The following is a 19837-nucleotide window of genomic DNA, read 5'->3' on the forward strand; positions in this document are numbered from 1 at the left end:
TTTTTCTGTGATGTAAGCAATAAAATACTTGGCACTCAGGAGATCTTTTTGCAAGATAAGAAGTAAACAATTCGTTTATTTGGTGCATCCAGTTCAAAATGTAAACGTTTTCGGTCTAATCATAAGACCTTCATCAGAAACAGTTTTTTGAATACTGGAAGCCACGAGAAATATGTGTGGGCCCACAAAGGTACCAACGTCAGACGGAGTCCGGGAAAAGAAAGCGCCTTAAAGAGACTGGAGGTACAGGGGATGAGCGCTGTAGAGGGGCGAGACACTCGTAATGGCGGTAGTGCTGTTTCCTCAACGAGCACCGGCGCCGTGCTGCAGGGGTCCCAGGCCCACACATATTTCTCGTGGCTTCCAGTATTCAACCGCATACGTTTCTAGGCGGCATATTGACGCCTCTAAAATTACTACATGTAGCGTTTACCAAGCCAAACCACAGACGACGAAACGATGCATGCGTTGTCTAACGCGGCAAAACGCAACCGCTCGCAGACACCTGCGTCCCTAATTTTAAAGATAGGAATACACGACATGCGGATAATTGCGGCACAAACGCTGCGGACACAATCGCAAATGTGAAACCAGCCTTACATAGTGTACAACTGGTTTCCATAGAGTTAGCCATTAAAGACTGGCAAAGTATGAGCAATAGCTACATTTAATCTCTCTTTAACTCCTAACATACCAGTCGGCTTTTTTCATACCATTGATTTCTACACAGCAGTTAACGCTCACCTAATTTCTGCTCCTCGTCAGCTCCTGACCCATTTTCAGTCCTGCAAAAATCACAATTCCTGGCCCTCACAGCTGGCAGTTTCCATAGAAGTTCTAAATACAGCTCTCACTTCCCGCTTTAGGCTACGTTCCCACGGTCAGTATAAGGCCAGGGTCACACTTGCGTGTGCAATGCGAGCCTCTCACAGCAATACCTGGCACTGCCGCCGACACTCGGGACCGGAGCGTTCAGCTGCATAGAAATACATGCAGCAGCACACTCCAGTCCTGAGTGCCAGGTATTGATGCGCGAGTTTCTCGCATTGCACACGCAAGTATGACCCCGGCTTAAGACAGCGCGTTGGATGCAGCGCATGTCCGCTCCGTCCAAAGCACTGCCGGCTTTTGAACGCAGGTGATTCCGCATATGTTCTTTGAACCATGCGGAATCACCGCGCCCAATACACTGGACTGGTAATATTTATCTTGCGTCTCCGCAAGATAAATAGACATGCTGCGGTCTGGAAAGACGCACCGCATGTCCATTGATGCAGGGATGCCGAAGGTGTCCCTGCACACATAGTCGACATGGGATATCTTGAAATCCCATCCACTATGCTGTAACATCTGGCCGCTGCGGATGTACGGAGCGTCCAACCCGCAGCGTTTACTGACCGTGGGAACATACCCTGTTTGTCAAAGAACCTGTTATAACTATATGGAAGTATAAAGATAACAATGTAGACTTCAGAACAATGATACACTGTTGATGTGTCACAGTAGCTCTTGACCAGAACTGTCACTTAAGAGGGCTGACCAAATCCCTCCCCCAGAAACCAGGAAATAAAGAGTCTATAGTGTGGTGTGCTGATTGAGATTACCCTTTTAAGCTTTAGGGGCTGAAAGGGTTATAGGGAATCTGTCAACGGGATTTTACACTTCTAAACTGGCATTTGAATTACCGTAATACGCAAATTAGACTGTACATCTGAATCCTCCGTCACTCCAAGCTCCTTTGCCTGAACTCACACAGCATAGAAGCTGTCAGTCAAGCAGGAGACTACAGCACTGTGTGGAAAATAAAGCCTGAGTGATTAAGGATTCAAATCTACAATATAAGGTACCTTCACACTAAACGATATCGCTAGCGATCTGTGACGTTGCAGCGTCCTGGCTAGCGATATCGTTCAGTTTGACATGCAGCAGCGATCAGAATCCTGCTGTGATGTCGTTGGTCAGGGCTAGAAGGCCAGAACTTTATTTGGTCGCTGGCTCTCCCGCTGACATCGCTGAATCGGCGTGTGTGACGCCGATTCAGCGATGTCTTTGCTGGTAACCAGGGTAAACATCGGGTTACTAAGCGCAGGGCCGCGCTTAGTAACCCGATGTTTACCCTGGTTACCATCCTAAAAGTAAAAAAAACAAACGCTTAATACTTACCTTCCGCTGTCTGTCCTCCGGCGCTGTGCTTTCCTGCACTCACTGTGAGCACAGCGGCCGGAAAGCAGAGCGGTGACGTCACCGCTCTGCTTTCCGGCCGCTGTGCTCACAGCCAGTACAGGAGGAGTGCAGAGAAGCAGAGCGCCGGGGACAGACAGCTGAAGGTAAGTATGAAGCGTTTGTTTTTTTTTACTTTTAGGATGGTAACCAGGGTAAACATCGGGTTACTAAGCGCGGCCCTGTGCTTAGTAACCCGATGTTTACCCTGGTTACCGGCATCGTTGGTCGCTGGAGAGCGGTCTGTGTGACAGCTCTCCAGCGACCAAACAGCGACGCTGCAGTGATCCGGATCGTTGTCGGTATCGCTGCAGCGTCGTTTAGTGTGAAGGTACCTTTAAGGTACCGTCACACTAAGCGACGCTGCAGCGATACCGACAGCTATCCGGATCGCTGCAGCGTCGCTGTTTGGTCGCTGGAGAGCTGTCACACAGACCGCTCTCCAGCGACCAACTATGCCGGTAACCAGGGTAAACATCGGGTTACTAAGCACAGGGCCGCGCTTAGTAACCCGATGTTTACCCTGGTTACCAGCGTAAAAGTAAAAAAACAACCACTACATACTTACCTACCGCTGTCTGTCCCCGGCGCTCTGCTTCTCTGCACTCCTCCTGTACTGGCTGTGAGCACAGCGGCCGGAAAGCAGAGCGGTGACGTCACCGCTCTGCTTTTCGGCTGACCGACGCTCACAGCCAGTGCAGGAGTGCAGAGAAGCAGAGCGCCGGGGACAGACAGCGGTAGGTTAGTGGTTGTTTTTTTACTTTTACGCTGGTAACCAGGGTAAACATCGGGTTACTAAGCGCTGCCCTGCGCTTAGTAACACGATGTTTACCCTGGTTACCAGCGAAGACATCGCTGAATCGGCGTCACACACGCCGATTCAGCGATGTCAGCGGGAGAGCCAGCGACGAAACAAAGTTGTGGCCTTTCTGCCCCGACCGGCGACATCACAGCAGGGGCCTGATCGCTGCTGCGTGTCACACTGGACGATATCGCTAGCCAGGACGCTGCAACGTCACGGATCGCTAGCGATATCGTCCAGTGTGACGGTACCTTTAGTCTTTCAGCCTCATTTGCATATCACTTTAAATGTTGATTTCGCAGTAATGAAGGAACAGACCGACCATGTAAACATACTGCTGGAATTGTCTTTAAAGAAAGCTACATTCACATATACAGTTGGGCGCAGAAATATTTTGACAGTGACCGAATCTTCATGATTTGGGCTCCACATGCCACTATTTATTTTTTTTAAATGAACCAAAATCAGGCACAATTGAAGTGTAGAAAAAAAAAAAATCCTATATAGAAAAGAAATACCAAAATATATATATTCAAAATGTAACCAATTTAGTAAATATTACTCAGAAAATATATAACCTAGAAAAATATTTACTAACAAACCAATAATAGATTTTAATCAAATATTTTTATTTGTTAAAAAGTGACATGAGCACCACAAATAACACTTTTTATTATTTTTGTACAAGACAGTAGCTAAAATAAAATATGATTTAAAAAGTACTAATACATACAAACAAGTATGTGAGGGGGCCAGGGCACGCAAGGACTGATTGGCAAAAAATTAATAAAAATACAACATCAATTAAATATACAAAATCATACAAGAAGTCTTGATAATTGATGCAAGAAAGTAATAATATGGCTGACACAACAACTAAATAAATGAGTACATACTCACACAAAAAAATACAATAAAATTATAATAAATAAATACTATTTCATATGATAATAAAAGCAATATCTAAATTAATCCACACACCTGATCATTGTTAGAATAAAATATAATCAGTAATATGATATGAAGAATAAGTATGAGACAATAAAAATGAAAAAAAAATTTTTAATAGATGAATTGAGTGAAAATGTTAATATAACTAAAAGTGAAAAGAATATGTATATAAGTGATAAAAATATATATATATATATATATATATATATATGTGTGTCAGTGAAATGAATATGTGCAAGGAAAAATATAAAAACGAAATACAATAACAAAGTAAAAATAAATCAAACTAATAAGTGTAAATAATTTAAATAATATAAGTGTTTAAATGGGAAATCATAATTGAATAATAAGAAAATATATATATATATATATATATATATATATATATATATATATATATATATATATATATATATATATATATATATATATTTTATTGTTTGTAATGATAGTGAATTGGATATTATATAAGTGAATCCATATACTGTGACCCCAAGGCTAATTGATAAAGCCTATACGCAACCAGTGCAGAGGAAAGGGGAGGATATGCAAAAGTAAAAACTATGACTGATCATATGACAACATACCAGAGTCAAATAAGGATGCCAATACCACAATAATACAATGAACAGGTGTGTGGACACACCTATAAAGAATAACAAAGACAAGCACAAAATAATATGCAAGCAGCCGTTACCAACCAGATATGCGTGCCGCAGCCCCCGCACACACCACTCCAACGCACGTTTCGCAACCGCTTCGTGCGCTGTATTATTGTGGTATTGGCATCCTTATTTGACTCTGGTATGTTGTCATATGATCAGTCATAGTTTTTACTTTTGCATATCCTCCCCTTTCCTCTGCACTGGTTGTGTATAGGCTTTATCAATTAGCCTTGGGGGTCACAGTATATGGATTCACTTATATAATATCCAATTCACTATCATTACAAACAATAAAATATATATATATATATATATATATATATATATATATATATATATATATATATATATATATATATATATATATATATATATATTCTTATTATTCAATTATGATTTCACATTTAAACACTTATATTTAAATTATTTACACTTATTAGTTTGATTTATTTTTACTTTGTTATTGTATTTCTTTTTTATATTTTTCCTTGCACATATTCATTTCACTGACACACATATATATATATTTTTATCACTTATATACATATTCTTTTCACTTTTAGTTATATTAACATTTTCACTCAATTCATCTATAAAAATTTTTTTTTTCATTTTTATTGTCTCATACTTATTCTTCATATCATATTACTGATTATATTTTACTAGATGGCAGCCCGATTCTAAAGAATCGGGAGTCTAGAATCCATATATACTTTATTTATTCAAATGTAAGAATAATACAATTAATAAATAATAGTAAGAAAGAACAAAAATAATAGGCAGTATATGGAGAAAACACCAAACAAAAGTTCAAAATTGGTGTGAAAATGTCACTGAACCACTTCACAACTAAATATATATAGTTTTGGTAAATGGTATTATCATTTTTTTGACAAAATTCGGCAGGAGCTTGAAGAGCAACGTCACTGGGCCCGCCTCCACGCAGTAGAAACTTGCTGTGAGGTAAAAATTCAAAAATCACACCAAAATGGCGGGCGGAGTGTGTCACAGTACGGCACGTTTCTGATTGGTCGCTCGCAGCAGGCGGCAACCAATCAGACACTGGACACTGTTGACGTCACTTATCTCCGGACATTAGCTCCGGACATTAGCTCCGGACAAAGCCACGGAAGTTGGCAGAAATTGCAGGAAGTAGTATTCTAGGCAATTATATATTAGATTCTAACAATGATCAGGTGTGTGGATTAATTTAGATATTGCTTTTATTATCATATGAAATAGTATTTATTTATTATAATTTTATTGTATTTTTTTGTGTGAGTATGTACTCATTTATTTAGTTGTTGTGTCAGCCATATTATTACTTTCTTGCATCAATTATCAAGACTTCTTGTATGATTTTGTATATTTAATTGATGTTGTATTTTTATTAATTTTTTGCCAATCAGTCCTTGCGTGCCCTGGCCCCCTCACATACTTGTTTGTATGTATTAGTACTTTTTAAATCATATTTTATTTTAGCTACTGTCTTGTACAAAAATAATAAAAAGTGTTATTTGTGGTGCTCATGTCACTTTTTAACAAATAAAAATATTTGATTAAAATCTATGATTGGTTTGTCAGTAAATATTTTTCTAGGTTATACAATTGAAGTGTAGACTTTCAAATATAATTTAAGGTGTTGAACAAAGATATATGAAAAGTTTAGGAATTACAGCTATTTTTCTACAAGGAGACCTCATTTCAGTGTCTCAAAATTGGACAAATTAACTTTACCATAAAGAAAATACTCATTTTTAAAGGGAACCTGTCAGCTGTTTTGGCTGCTATAAGATGCGGCCACTGCCATTCAGGGCTTATCTACAGCATTCTATAATGCTGTAGATCAGCCCCCGATCCGACCTGAAAGATAACAAAAATACGTTTTATTATACTCACCAGGGGCGGTCCGGTCCAATGGGTGTCGCAGGTCCTGGTCCGGCGCCTCCCATCTTATTGCGACGCCACCCTCCTGCTTGATTCAAAGCTCTCCGGCATCGCGCTCCTGCGCAGGTTTACTTATCTGCCCTGTTGAGGGCAAAGCAAAGTACTGCAGTGTGCAGGTGCCAGGAAGAGAGGCCCAGCGCCTACGCACTGCAGGAATTTACTCTGCCCTCAACAGGGCAGATAAGTACGCCTGCGCAGGAGCGCGATGCCAGGGAGCTTTGAATCCAGCAAGAGGGCGGCGTCACAAGAAGATGGGAGGCGCTGGACCTGGACTTGCGACACCCATCGGACCAGACCAAACCCCGGGTTAGTATAATAAAACATATTTTTCTTATCTTTCAGGTCGGATAGGGGGCTGATCATTATAGAATGCTGTAGATAATCTCTGAAAGGCAGTGGCTGCATCTTATAGCGGCCAAAACAGCTGACAGGTTCCCTTTAATACTTTGTAGAGAATACTTTGCAGGCAATGACTGCCCTAAGTCTGGAAGCCATGGACGTCACCAAACACTGGGATTCCCCCTTTGTGATGCTTTGCCATGGCTTCACTCCAGCCAACTTCAGATGTTGCTTGTTTGTCGATCTTCCTGTCCTTGAAATGCTCCTTGATGGGTTTACATCCGGCGAATAATTTGGCCATTGCAGAACATTCCACTTCTTTACCTTAAACATCTGGATTGCTTTCGCATTATGTTTTGGGTCATTGTCCATCTGTACTGTGAAGCGCTGTACAACCAACCTTAGCGCAATATGTAGAATCTGAGCAGAAAGCATCGCCCTGTGCACTTCAGAATCCGGCTGATTTTCTTCAGTCCCATCATCAATAAACACTAGTGACAAAGTGCCACTGGAAGCCATGCTTGCCTATGCCATCACAGTGCCTCCACCATGTTTTACACAGAATGTGGTGTGTTTTGGATCATGGGCCATTCCAAGGCTTCTCCATACCTTCTTCTACCCATCGTTCTAGTACAGGTTGATCTTGGTTTCATCTGTCCTAATTCTTTTCCAGAACTGGACTTGTTTCTTTAGAAGTTTTTTGGCAAAGTCTAATCTGGCCTTTCTATTTTGAAGGCTCCGTGCCTACGATCAAGAATATCAGCGTTTTGGATGCAGCACACTTGCGTTGTGTTTCAAAATGCTGCGATGTACAGTATGAGCACTGTGGATAGGATTTATAGAAATCCCACGCCCACTGTGCTTCTATTTGACGATGAGTAAACTCACCTGCGGTAAGGGTTTACAAGCAGCAGCATGTCAATTTCCCTAATAGGATGTATTGGATGCGGTAAAGCCGCAATGTTCAGCAAACACATGCAGATTTATCTGCGTGATTAGAACGCAGCGCTTTGGATGTAGGGAAAATACCCTGTGTCCAAAGCGCTGCTGCTTCCTGATTGAGGGCAGGTAGCTTAAGGCTGATAAACGCTCTGTGCACACGGTGCGTTTTTGATGCGTTTTTTTTCTTTGCAGAATTGGCCCAAAAACGCTATGGAATCCTTCAGCCAGCAAAGTCAATGAGACTCCTGAAGCGTTGTGCAAGTATCAGTATTTTTCCTTTCAGGATTGGCTGTGTGTTTAAATCTGCAGCATGTCAATTCTATGTGTGTTTTTGCCTGCGTTTTTGACCCATTAAATGCACAGGAAAAAACGCATACAAATAGGCACCAAAAACACAGCGGATTTTCCCGCAGCGTTTTTTCTGGCAAAAGATGCAGAACCCTTGCAGAAATTTCTGCAAGCAAATAATCAATGTGTGCACATAACCTAATGGTTCGCGCCTTGTGGTGAACCCTCCTGTATTTATTCTCATGAAGTCTTCTCTTTACGACAGACAGATGCTGAAACATCTACCGTATTTTCCGGACTATAAGGCTATGTGCGAACGTTGAGTATTTACTTGCAGAAACTTCTGCAAGGTTCTGCATCTCTTGGCAAAAAACCGCTGCACCAAAAATGCGCGTCTTTGTACAGCAATGAAGGATTTTTTGAGCTAAATGAAGATAATTAGCTTAGTGAGGTAATTTCTTGGTTGAACACCACCATTTTCATGCTGATGCAGTGGCATCAGGGTAATTGGAATAGGGCTTGGTGTCAGCAGCTGTCATTGACACCAAGCCCTAGGCTTAGAAATGAAAAGGTGTCAGTCCGACACCTTCATTAGTAAGCCGATAAGCAATCACAAACAAAAACAGACACAAACAAACACACACACATACATTGTCACCAGCCTATATTGGAGCTTTCACAGAATGAACTTACATTGCCTAATCCAGTGACGCCAATGTATCCTGCAACAAAAATAAAATAAACCACAATATTCCTCACCTGTCCACAGAGAAGATAATTCATAATGTCCCACGATGATCCTGATGACTGAGTGCAGTCATTAATGTGACTGCTCTCAAAGACAGCCGGCGATACACTGCGGGAGCGATTACATCCTGTCAGTGTATCACTGAGCTGCGTGAGAAAATGTTAGCAAGAGGTTTTTATGAAATTATAATAAAGGACAAAGGTTTTAGTTTTTTTTAAACCATAGCCTAATTTTCCTCTACCTAATACGTCATTTTGCTGGTGACTGGACTTCCTCCTCATTTTTAACCCCTTCCCGACCCATGACGCCACGTAGGCGTCATGAAAGTCGGTGCCAATCCGACCCATGACGCCTACGCGGCGTCATGGAAAGATCGCATCCCTGCAGATCGGGTGAAAGGGTTAACTCCCATTTCACCCGATCTGCAGGGACAGGGGGAGTGGTAGTTTAGCCCAGGGGGGGTGGCTTCACCCCCTCGTGGCTACGATCGCTCTGATTGGCTGTTGAAAGTGAAACTGCCAATCAGAGCGATTTGTAATATTTCACCTATTATAACTGGTGAAATATTACAATCCAGCCATGGCCGATGCTGAAATATCATCGGCCATGGCTGGAAATACTAATGTGCCCCCACCCCACTGATCGCCCCCCCCAGCCCCCCGATCTGGCCGGTACACTGCTCCGGCTCCCCTCCATCCAGTGCTCCGCTCCCCCCGTGCTCTTGTCCGCACCCCCCGTGCTTCAATCACCCCCCCGTGCTCCAATCACCCCCCCTGCACTCCGATCCACCCCCCTCCGTGCTCCGATCCACCCCCCCGTGCTCCGTTCCAGCCCCCCCGTGCTCCGTTCCAGCCCCCCTGTGCTCCGTTCCAGCCCCCCCGTGCTCCGTTCCAGCCCCCCCGTGCTCCGTTCCACCCCTCCCGCGCTCCGATTCCCCCCCCCCGTGCTCCCCCCCCACCCCATCATACTTACCGATCCAGCCGGGGTCCCGTCCGTCTTCTCCCTGGGCGCCGCCATCTTCCAAAATGGCGGGCGCATGCGCAGTGCGCCCGCCGAATCTGCCGGCCGGCAGATTCGTTCCAAAGTGCATTTTGATCACTGAGATAGATTATATCTCAGTGATCAAAATAAAAAAAATAATAAATGACCCCCCCCCTTTGTCACCCCCATAGGTAGGGACAATAAAAAAATAAAGAAATTTTTTTTTTCCACTAATGTTAGAATAGGGTTAGGGTTAGGGGTAGGGTTAGGGGTAGGGTTAGGGTTAGGGTTAGGGCTAGGGTTAGGGTTTCGGTATGTGCACACGTATTCTGGTTCTCTGCGGATTTTTCCGCTGCGGATTTGATAAATTTTTTCTGCGCATTTCACTGCGGTTTTACAACTGCGATTTTCTATTGGAGCAGTTGTAAAACCGCTGCGGAATCCGCACAAAGAAGTGACATGCTGCGGAATGTAAACCGCTGCGTTTCCGTGCAGTTTTTCCGCAGCATGTGTACAGCGATTTTTGTTTCCCGTAGGTTTACATTGAACAGTAAACTCATGGGAAACTGCTGCGGATCCGCAGCGTTTTCCGCAGCGTGTGCACATACCTTTAGAATTAGGCTATGTGTCCACACTGCGGATTGGCCGCTGTGGATTCGCAGCAGTGTTCCATCAGGTTTACAGTACCATGTAAACATATGAAAAACCAAATCCGCTGTGCCCATGGTGCGGAAAATACCGAGCGGAAACGCTGCGTTGTATTTTCCGCAGCATGTCAATTCTTTGTGCGGATTCCGCAGCGTTTTACACCTGTTCCTCAATAGGAATCCGCAGGTGAAATCCGCACAAAAAACACTGGAAATCCGCGGAAAATCCGCAGTGCCTTTTACCCGCGGATTTTTCAAAAATGGTGCGGAAATATCTCACACGAATCCGCAACGTGGGCACATAGCCTTAGGGTTAGGGTTGGAATTAGGGTTGTGGTTAGGGTTGTGATTAGGGTTAGGGGTGTGTTGGGGTTAGTGTTGGAGGTAGAATTGAGGGGTTACCACTGTTTAGGCACATCAGGGGTCTCCAAACGCAACATGGCGCCACCATTGATTCCAGCCAATCTCGTATTCAAAAAGTCAAATGGTGCTCCCTCACTTCCGAGCCCTGACGTGTGCCCAAACAGTGGTTTACCCCCACATATGGGGTACCAGCATACTCAGGACAAACTGCGCAACAATTACTGGGGTCCAATTTCTCCTGTTACCCTTGTGAATCTAAAAAAATGCTTGCTAAAACATAATTTTTGAGGAAAGAAAAATGATTTTTTATTTTCACGGCTCTGCGTTGTAAACGTCTGTGAAGCACTTGGGGGTTCAAAGTGCTCACCACATATCTAAATAAGTTCCTTGGGGGGTCTAGTTTCTAAAATGGGGTCACTTGTGGGGGTTTCTACTGTTTAGGCACACCAGGGGCTCTGCAAACGCAACGTGACACCCGCAGACCATTCCATCAAAGTCTGCATTTCAAAAGTCACTACTTCCCTTCTGAGCCCCGACGTGTGCCCAAACAGTGGTTTACCCCCACTCATGGGGTATCAGCGTACTCAGGAGAAACTGGACAACAAATATTGGGGTCAAATTTCTCCTGTTACCCTTGGGAAAATTGAAAAATTCTGGGCTAAATAATTATTTTTGAGGAAAGAAAACGTATTTATTATTTTCACGGCTCTGCATTATAAACTTCTATGAAGCGCTTGGGGGTTCAAAGTGCTCACCACACATCTAGATAAGTTCCTTTCGGGGTCTAGTTTCCAAAATGGGGTCACTTGTGGGGGGTTTCTACTGTTAAGCCACATCAGGGGCTCTGCAAACGCAACGTGACGCCCACAGAGCATTCCATCAAAGTCTGCATTTCAAAACGTCACTACTTCACTTCCGAGCCTCGGCATGTGCCCAAACAGTGGTTTACCCCCACATATGGGGTATCAGCGTACTCAGGACAAACTGGACAACAATACTTGGGGTCCAATTTCTCCTATTATCCTTGGCAAAATAGGAAATTCCAGGCTAAAAAATCATTTTTGAGGAAAGAAAAATTATTTTTTATTTTCATGGCTCTGCGTTATAAACTTCTGTGAAGCACCTGGGGGTTTAAAGTGCTCAATATGCATCTAGATAAGTTCCTTGGGGGGTCTAGTTTCCAAAATGGGGTCACTTGTGGGGGAGCTCCAATGTTTAGGCACACAGGGGCTCTCCAAACGCGACATGGTGTCCGCTAACAATTGGACCTAATTTTCCATTCAAAAAGTCAAATGGCGCGCCTTCCCTTCCGAGCCCTGCCGAGTGCCCAAACAGTGGTTTACCCCCACATGTGAGGTATCGACGTACTCGGGAGAAATTGCCCAACAAATTTTATGATCCATTTTATCCTACTGCCCATGTGAAAATGAAAAAATTGAGGCGAAAAGAATTTTTTTGTGAAAAAAAAAGTACTTTTTCATTTTTACAGATCAATTTGTGAAGCACCTGAGGGTTTAAAGTGCTCACTAGGCATCTAAATAAGTTCCTTGGGGGGTCTAGTTTCCAAAATGGGGTCACTTGTGGGGGAGCGCCAATGTTTAGGCACACAGGAGCTATCCAAACGCGACATGGTGTCCGCTAACGATGGAAATAATTTTTCATTCAAAAAGTCAAATGGCGCTCCTTCCCTTCCGAGCCTTACCATGTGCCCAAACAGTGGTTTACCCCCACATGTGAGGTATTGGTGTACTCAGGAGAAATTGCCCAACACATTTTAGGATCCATTTTATCCTGTTGCCCATGTGAAAATGAAAAAATTGAGGCTAAAAGAATTTTTTTGTGAAAAAAAAGTACTTTTTCATTTTTACGGATCAATTTGTGAAGCACCTGGGGGTTCAAAGTGCTCACTATGCATCTAGATAAGTTCCTTAGGGCGTCTAGTTTCCAAAATGGGGTCACTTGTGGGGGAGTTCCAATTTTTAGGCACACGGGGGCTCTCCAAACGGGACATGGTGTCCGCTAAAGAGTGGAGCCAATTTTTGATTCAAAAAGTCAAATGGCGCTCCTTCCCTTCCAAGCCCTGCCGTGCGCCCAAACAGTGGTTTACCCCCACATATGAGGTATCAGCGTACTCAGGACAAATTGGACAACAACTTTCGTGGTTCAATTTCTCCTTTTACCATTGGGAAGATAAAAAAATTGTTGCTAAAAGATAATTTTTGTGACTAAAAAGTTAAATGTTCATTTTTTCCTTCCATGTTGCTTCTGCTGCTGTGAAGCACCTGAAGGGTTAATAAACTTCTTGAATGTGGTTTTGAGTACCTTGAGGGGTGCAGTTTTTAGAATGGTGTCACTTTTGGGTATTTTCAGCCATATAGACCCCTCAAACTGACTTCAAATGTGAGGTGGTCCCTAAAAAAAATGGTTTTGTAAATTTCGTTGTAAAAATGACAAATCGCTGGTCAAATTTTAACCCTTATAACTTCCTAACAAAAAAAAATTTTGTTTCCAAAATTGTGCTGATGTAAAGTAAACATGTGGGAAATGTTATTTATTAACTATTTTGTGTCACATATCTCTCTGGTTTAACAGAATAAAAATTCAAAATGTGAAAATTGCGAAATTTTCAAAATTTTCGCCAAATTTCCGTTTTTATCACAAATAAACGCAGAATTTATTGACCTAAATTTACCACTAACATGAAGCCCAATATGTCACGAAAAAACAATCTCAGAACCGCTAGGATCCGTTGAAGCGTTCCTGAGTTATTACCTCATAAAGGGACACTGGTCAGAATTGCAAAAAACGGCAAGGTCTTTAAGGTCAAAATAGGCTGGGTCATGAAGGGGTTAAGTATAGTAGTCTCATAAGCCCACGCCTGCTGACCTGCGGTAAGCTTTTTACTGCAGGTCACAGTCACAGCTGCGGGGTCACGCTAACACATCTGACAGCGTGATATCACAGTGCTCTGACCAACGGTCTTAACAGCAGTAGCGTTACCGCTGAAAAGAACCACTGCGACGGTGTTTCCCATGCTGTCACACAGATGACAGCATAGGAAGCCGGCAAAACGCAAGCAAAAACTCAGCAAATCCGCAAACATTTTTATACCTGCGTTTTTGCTGCGGATTTGATGGACTCAATTGAAGTCAATGGATGAAAAACGCTGCAGAAATGCACAAAGAATTGACATGCAGAAAAAAAACGCACTGCAAATACTCAAGGAAAATTACTGATCAAGTGCACAACACTTTGTCATTGAATTAGCTTGCAGAAGGATTCCATAGCATTTTTGGCCCATTTCCACATGGGAAAAATCGCATCAAAAACGCACTGTGTGCACACAACCTAAGACGCACCGGACCATAAGACGAACCTAGGTTTTAGAGGAGGAAATTAGAAAAAAAAATGAATCAAAAAATATGGTCAATTCTGTACTTAATATTGCCTATCCTGATAAACATTGCCCTCTCATCCCTACCCTGGCATACATGGCCCCCTCATCGTTATCCTGGTAAGCATGGCCCCTCTCATCCCCATCCTGGTAAGCATGGCCCCTCTCATCCCCATCCTGGTAAGCATGGCCCCTCTCATCCCCATCCTGGTACGCATGGCCCCTCTCATCCCCATCCTGGTACGCATGGCCCCTCTCATCCCCATCCTGGTACACATGGCCCCTCTCATCCCCATCCTGGTACGCATGGCCCCTCTCATCCCCATCCTGGTAAGCATGGCCCCTCTCATCCCCATCCTGGTACGCATGGCCCCTCTCATCCCCATCCTGGTATGTATGACCTCCTCATCCCCATCCTGGTACGCATGGCCCCTCTCATCCCCATCCTGGTAAGCATGGCCCCTCTCATCCCCATCCTGGTACGCATGGCCCCTCTCATCCCCATCCTGGTACGCATGGCCCCTCTCATCCCCATCCTGGTACGCATGGCCCCTCTCATCCCCATCCTGGTATGTATGACCTCCTCATCCCGGTATGCATGGGCCCTCTCATCTTTATCCTGGATGTACGCAGCATTTTTGGGGTAGATACGATGTTTTGATTGCCTGTTCCAAATGTAATTCAGGAGTTTTGATTTTTTTTTCTTGTTAGTTATTTCTATATTTTGATAGATCGGGCGTTTGTTAAAGCAGAGATACCAAATAAGTATTTTTTAGCGTTTTATTTTGAATGGTCAAAAGGGGGGCTGATTTGGACTGTTATATTTTGAAAATCTTTTTTGTACACTTTTTGCTCGCTTCAATAGCCCCCTTAGGAGACTTGAAGCTGCCATCTTCTGATCCATCCTTGTGCTGCACACAGCAGGACTCGAGCTGAAGCTATTGTGTAGCAGGAATGAATGTCGGCCACAGGGTGGCGCTCGTCAGATCTGCGCACACTAGCACTGGGCTCTTCTGCACACTCCGGTGTCATCGCGGGTCATGTGACAACATAAACCAGCTGCGGCATGTTGTCCAGCAGTTGTGGCTCATGGGGCTGTTAGAGAGCACACGGCTGCGCACAGCTCTTACCTGCAGGAAGGATGTGGGCGAGCACAGTCTCTTGGCCTGTGGAGGGATACAGACCAGCAGCCCCGATAGGAAGCTCTTATATCTGTCCGTGTCCCCCTCCTGCTGTAGCTGCACGCCGGGCTCGCTGTCCGTGTGCAGGACACCGACATAGTCCCTAATGGTGTACACCTTCCCGTACACGGCCTGCAGGAGAGGCGGCCCTGGGGCAGCCATGTCAAACTGCGCGCCAAATGCAGGCACGCATGCGCAATAAACGTGCAGGTCAGCGGTATAGTGCTAGGAATGCAGCGAGTACGATCCAGCAGCCCCTCCCGTGAGCGCACAAACAACACCTCAACGTGACAGACAAGCCTCCTCCAACATGGCCGCCGAGCAACGATAGCGCGCCGCCGTAGAGCATCACGTGGGAGTAATGGTCACGGATACGTCACTTCCGGGTTCCGCTGACTGTTTTCCCGGTTTCTGCACTGTCCCTCTCGGTTGGAGAGAGATGCTATATACCGGCGATAGGTGAGCCTGACAGCACAGTGTATACACGACAGTCGCGATGTGAATGTGGCACCACAGTGATCAGTGTATCGTACGGCGTGTAGTCCATACAGTCTGTCCAGCCTGGGAAATAGAGGCGACGTGTCAGGTGTTAGTGTCTCATCTCGTGCCCTGTACATGGCCTTATATGTGTCCTCTCATCCATCTCATATGTCCTGTACATGGCCTTATGTGTCATCTCATCCATCCCATATGTCCTGTACATGGCCTTATATGTGTCATCTCATCCATCCCATATGTCCTGTACATGGCCTTATATGTGTCATCTCATCCATCCCATATGTCCTGTACACGGCCGTGTATGTGTCATCTCATCCATCCCATATGTCCTGTACACGGCCGTGTATGTGTCATCTCATCCATCCCATATGTCCTGTACATGGCCTTATATGTGTCATCTCATCCATCCCATATGTCCTGTACACGGCCTTATGTGTCATCTCATCCATCCCATATGTCCTGTACATGGCCGTGTATGTGTCATCTCATCCATCCCATATGTCCTGTACATGGCCGTGTATGTGTCATCTCATCCATCCCATATGTCCTGTACATGGCCGTGTATGTGTCATCTCATCCATCCCATATGTCCTGTACATGGCCGTGTATGTGTCATCTCATCCATCCCATATGTCCTGTACATGGCCGTGTATGTGTCATCTCATCCATCCCATATGTCCTGTACATGGCCGTGTATGTGTCATCTCATCCATCCCATATGTCCTGTACATGGCCGTGTATGTGTCATCTCATCCATCCCATATGTCCTGTACATGGCCGTGTATGTGTCATCTCATCCATCCCTTATGTCCTGTACATGGCCTTATATGTGTCCTCTCATCCATCTCATATGTCCTGTACATGGCCGTGTATGTGTCATCTCATCCATCCCATATGTCCTGTACATGGCCTTATATGTGTCCTCTCATCCATCCCATATGTCCTGTACATGGCCGTGTATCTGTCATCTCATCCATCCCATATGTCCTGTACATGGCCGTGTATGTGTCATCTCATCCATCTCATATGTCCTGTACATGGCCGTGTATGTGTCATCTCATCCATCCCATATGTCCTGTACATGGCCGTGTATGTGTCATCTCATCCATCCCATATGTCCTGTACATGGCCGTGTATGTGTCATCTCATCCATCCCATATGTCCTGTACATGGCCGTGTATGTGTCATCTCATCCATCCCATATGTCCTGTACATGGCCGTGTATGTGTCATCTCATCCATCCCATATGTCCTGTACATGGCCGTGTATGTGTCATCTCATCCATCCCATATGTCCTGTACATGGCCGTGTATGTGCCATCTCATCCATCCCATATGTACTGTACACAGCCTTATATGTGTCATCTCATCCATCCCATATGTCCTGTACATGGCCGTGTATGTGCCATCTCATCCATCCCATATGTACTGTACACAGCCTTATATGTGCCATCTCATCCATCCCATATGTCCTGTACACGGCCGTGTATGTGTCATCTCATCCATCCCATATGTCCTGTACATGGCCGTGTATGTGTCATCTCATCCATCCCATATGTCCTGTACATGGCCGTGTATGTGTCATCTCATCCATCCCATATGTCCTGTACATGGCCGTGTATGTGTCATCTCATCCATCCCATATGTCCTGTACATGGCCGTGTATGTGTCATCTCATCCATCCCATATGTCCTGTACATGGCCGTGTATGTGTCATCTCATCCATCTCATATGTCCTGTACACAGCCTTATATGTGTCATCTCATCCATCCCATATGTCCTGTACATAGCCGTGTATGTGTCATCTCATCCATCCCATATGTCCTGTACATGGCCTTATATGTGTCATCTCATCCATCCCATATGTCCTGTACATAGCCGTGTATGTGCCATCTCACCCATCCCATATGTCCTGTACATGGCCTTATATGTGTCATCTCATCCATCCCATATGTCCTGTACATGGCCTTATATGTGTCATCTCATCCATCCCATATGTCCTGTACATGGCCTTATATGTGTCATCTCATCCATCCCATATGTCCTGTACATGGCCTTATATGTGTCATCTCATCCATCCCATATGTCCTGTACATAGCCGTGTATGTGCCATCTCATCCATCCCATATGTCCTGTACATGGCCGTGTATGTGCCATCTCATCCATCCCATATGTACTGTACACAGCCTTATATGTGTCATCTCATCCATCCCATATGCCCTGTACATGGCCGTGTATGTGCCATCTCATCCATCCCATATGTACTGTACACAGCCTTATATGTGCCATCTCATCCATCCCATATGTCCTGTACATAGCCGTGTATGTGTCATCTCATCCATCCCATATGTCCTGTACATGGCCTTACATGTGTCATCTCATCCATCCCATATGTCCTGTACATGGCCGTGTATGTGCCATCCCATCCATCCCATATGTCCTGTACACAGCCTTATATGTGTCATCTCATCATCCCATATGTCCTGTACATGGCCTTATATGTGTCATCTCATCATCCCATATGTCCTGTACACAACCTTATATGTGCCATCCCATATGTACTGTACACAGCCTTATATGTGCCATCTCATCCATCCCTTATGTCCTGTACATGGCCGTGTATGTGCCATCTCATCAATCCCATATGTCCTGTACATGGCCGTGTATGTGCCATCTCATCCATCCCATATGTCCTGTACACAGCCTTATATGTGCCATCCCATATGTACTGTACACAGCCTTATATGTGCCATCTCATCCATCCCTTATGTCCTGTACATGGCCGTGTATGTGCCATCTCATCAATCCCATATGTCCTGTACATGGCCGTGTATGTGCCATCTCATCCATCCCATATGTCCTGTACACAGCCTTATATGTGTCATCTCATCATCCCATATGTCCTGTACATGGCCGTGTATGTGCCATCTCATCCATCCCATATGTCCTGTACATGGCCATGTATGTGCCATCTCATCCATCCCATATGTCCTGTACACAGCCTTATATGTGTCATCTCATCCATCCCATATGTCCTGTACATAGCCGTGTATGTGCCATCTCATCCATCCCATATGTCCTGTACATGGCCGTGTATGTGCCATCTCATCCATCCCATATGTACTGTACACAGCCTTATATGTGTCATCTCATCCATCCCATATGCCCTGTACATGGCCGTGTATGTGCCATCTCATCCATCCCATATGTACTGTACACAGCCTTATATGTGTCATCTCATCATCCCATATGTCCTGTACATGGCCGTGTATGTGCCATCTCATCCATCCCATATGTCCTGTACATAGCCTTGTATGTGTCATCTCATCCATCCCATATGTCCTGTACATGGCCTTACATGTGTCATCTCATCCATCCCATATGTCCTGTACATGGCCTTATATGTGTCATCTCATCCATCCCATATGTCCTGTACATAGCCGTGTATGTGCCATCTCATCCATCCCATATGTCCTGAACATGGCCGTGTATGTGCCATCTCATCCATCCCATATGTACTGTACACAGCCTTATATGTGCCATCTCATCCATCCCATATGTCCTGTACATGGCCGTGTATGTGCCATCTCATCCATCCCATATGTCCTGTACATGGCCGTGTATGTGCCATCCCATCCATCCCATATGTCCTGTACACAGTCTTATATGTGTCATCTCATCATCCCATATGTCCTGTACATGGCCTTATATGTGTCATCTCATCATCCCATATGTCCTGTACATGGCCTTATATGTGTCATCTCATCATCCCATATGTCCTGTACATGGCCTTATATGTGTCATCTCATCATCCCATATGTCCTGTACATGGCCTTATATGTGTCATCTCATCATCCCATATGTCCTGTACA

The 19837-nt window shown here is 44.5% G+C and overlaps 2 protein-coding genes across 6 annotated transcripts in view; one reads left to right on the forward strand and one right to left on the reverse strand.

The window, feature by feature from the left end:
• TERT (telomerase reverse transcriptase) overlaps window positions 1-15630 on the reverse strand; it is a 196190-nt gene extending 180560 nt beyond the window's left edge. For all 4 annotated transcript variants that reach the window (XR_011314016.1, XM_069730358.1, XM_069730357.1 and 1 more), the window contains exon 1: window positions 15418-15630. Coding sequence is in view for 3 of the 4 variants with exons in the window: in XM_069730358.1 (XP_069586459.1) it covers window positions 15418-15630 (213 nt within the window). In the remaining variant the exon portion in view is untranslated. The remainder of the gene's footprint in view (window positions 1-15417) is intronic.
• A 194-nt stretch (window positions 15631-15824) lies between these two features.
• Window positions 15825-19837, forward strand: part of CLPTM1L (CLPTM1 like) — a 96696-nt gene continuing 92683 nt past the window's right edge. Inside the window, exon 1 of one of the 2 annotated variants that reach the window (XM_069730360.1) lies at window positions 15825-15927. The gene's annotated coding sequence lies outside the window, so the exon portion shown is untranslated. The remainder of the gene's footprint in view (window positions 15928-19837) is intronic. The other variant, XM_069730361.1, reaches the window with a different exon arrangement.

This window comes from Ranitomeya imitator, chromosome 6 (assembly GCF_032444005.1).
Source record: "Ranitomeya imitator isolate aRanImi1 chromosome 6, aRanImi1.pri, whole genome shotgun sequence".
Classification (NCBI taxonomy): domain Eukaryota; kingdom Metazoa; phylum Chordata; class Amphibia; order Anura; family Dendrobatidae; genus Ranitomeya; species Ranitomeya imitator.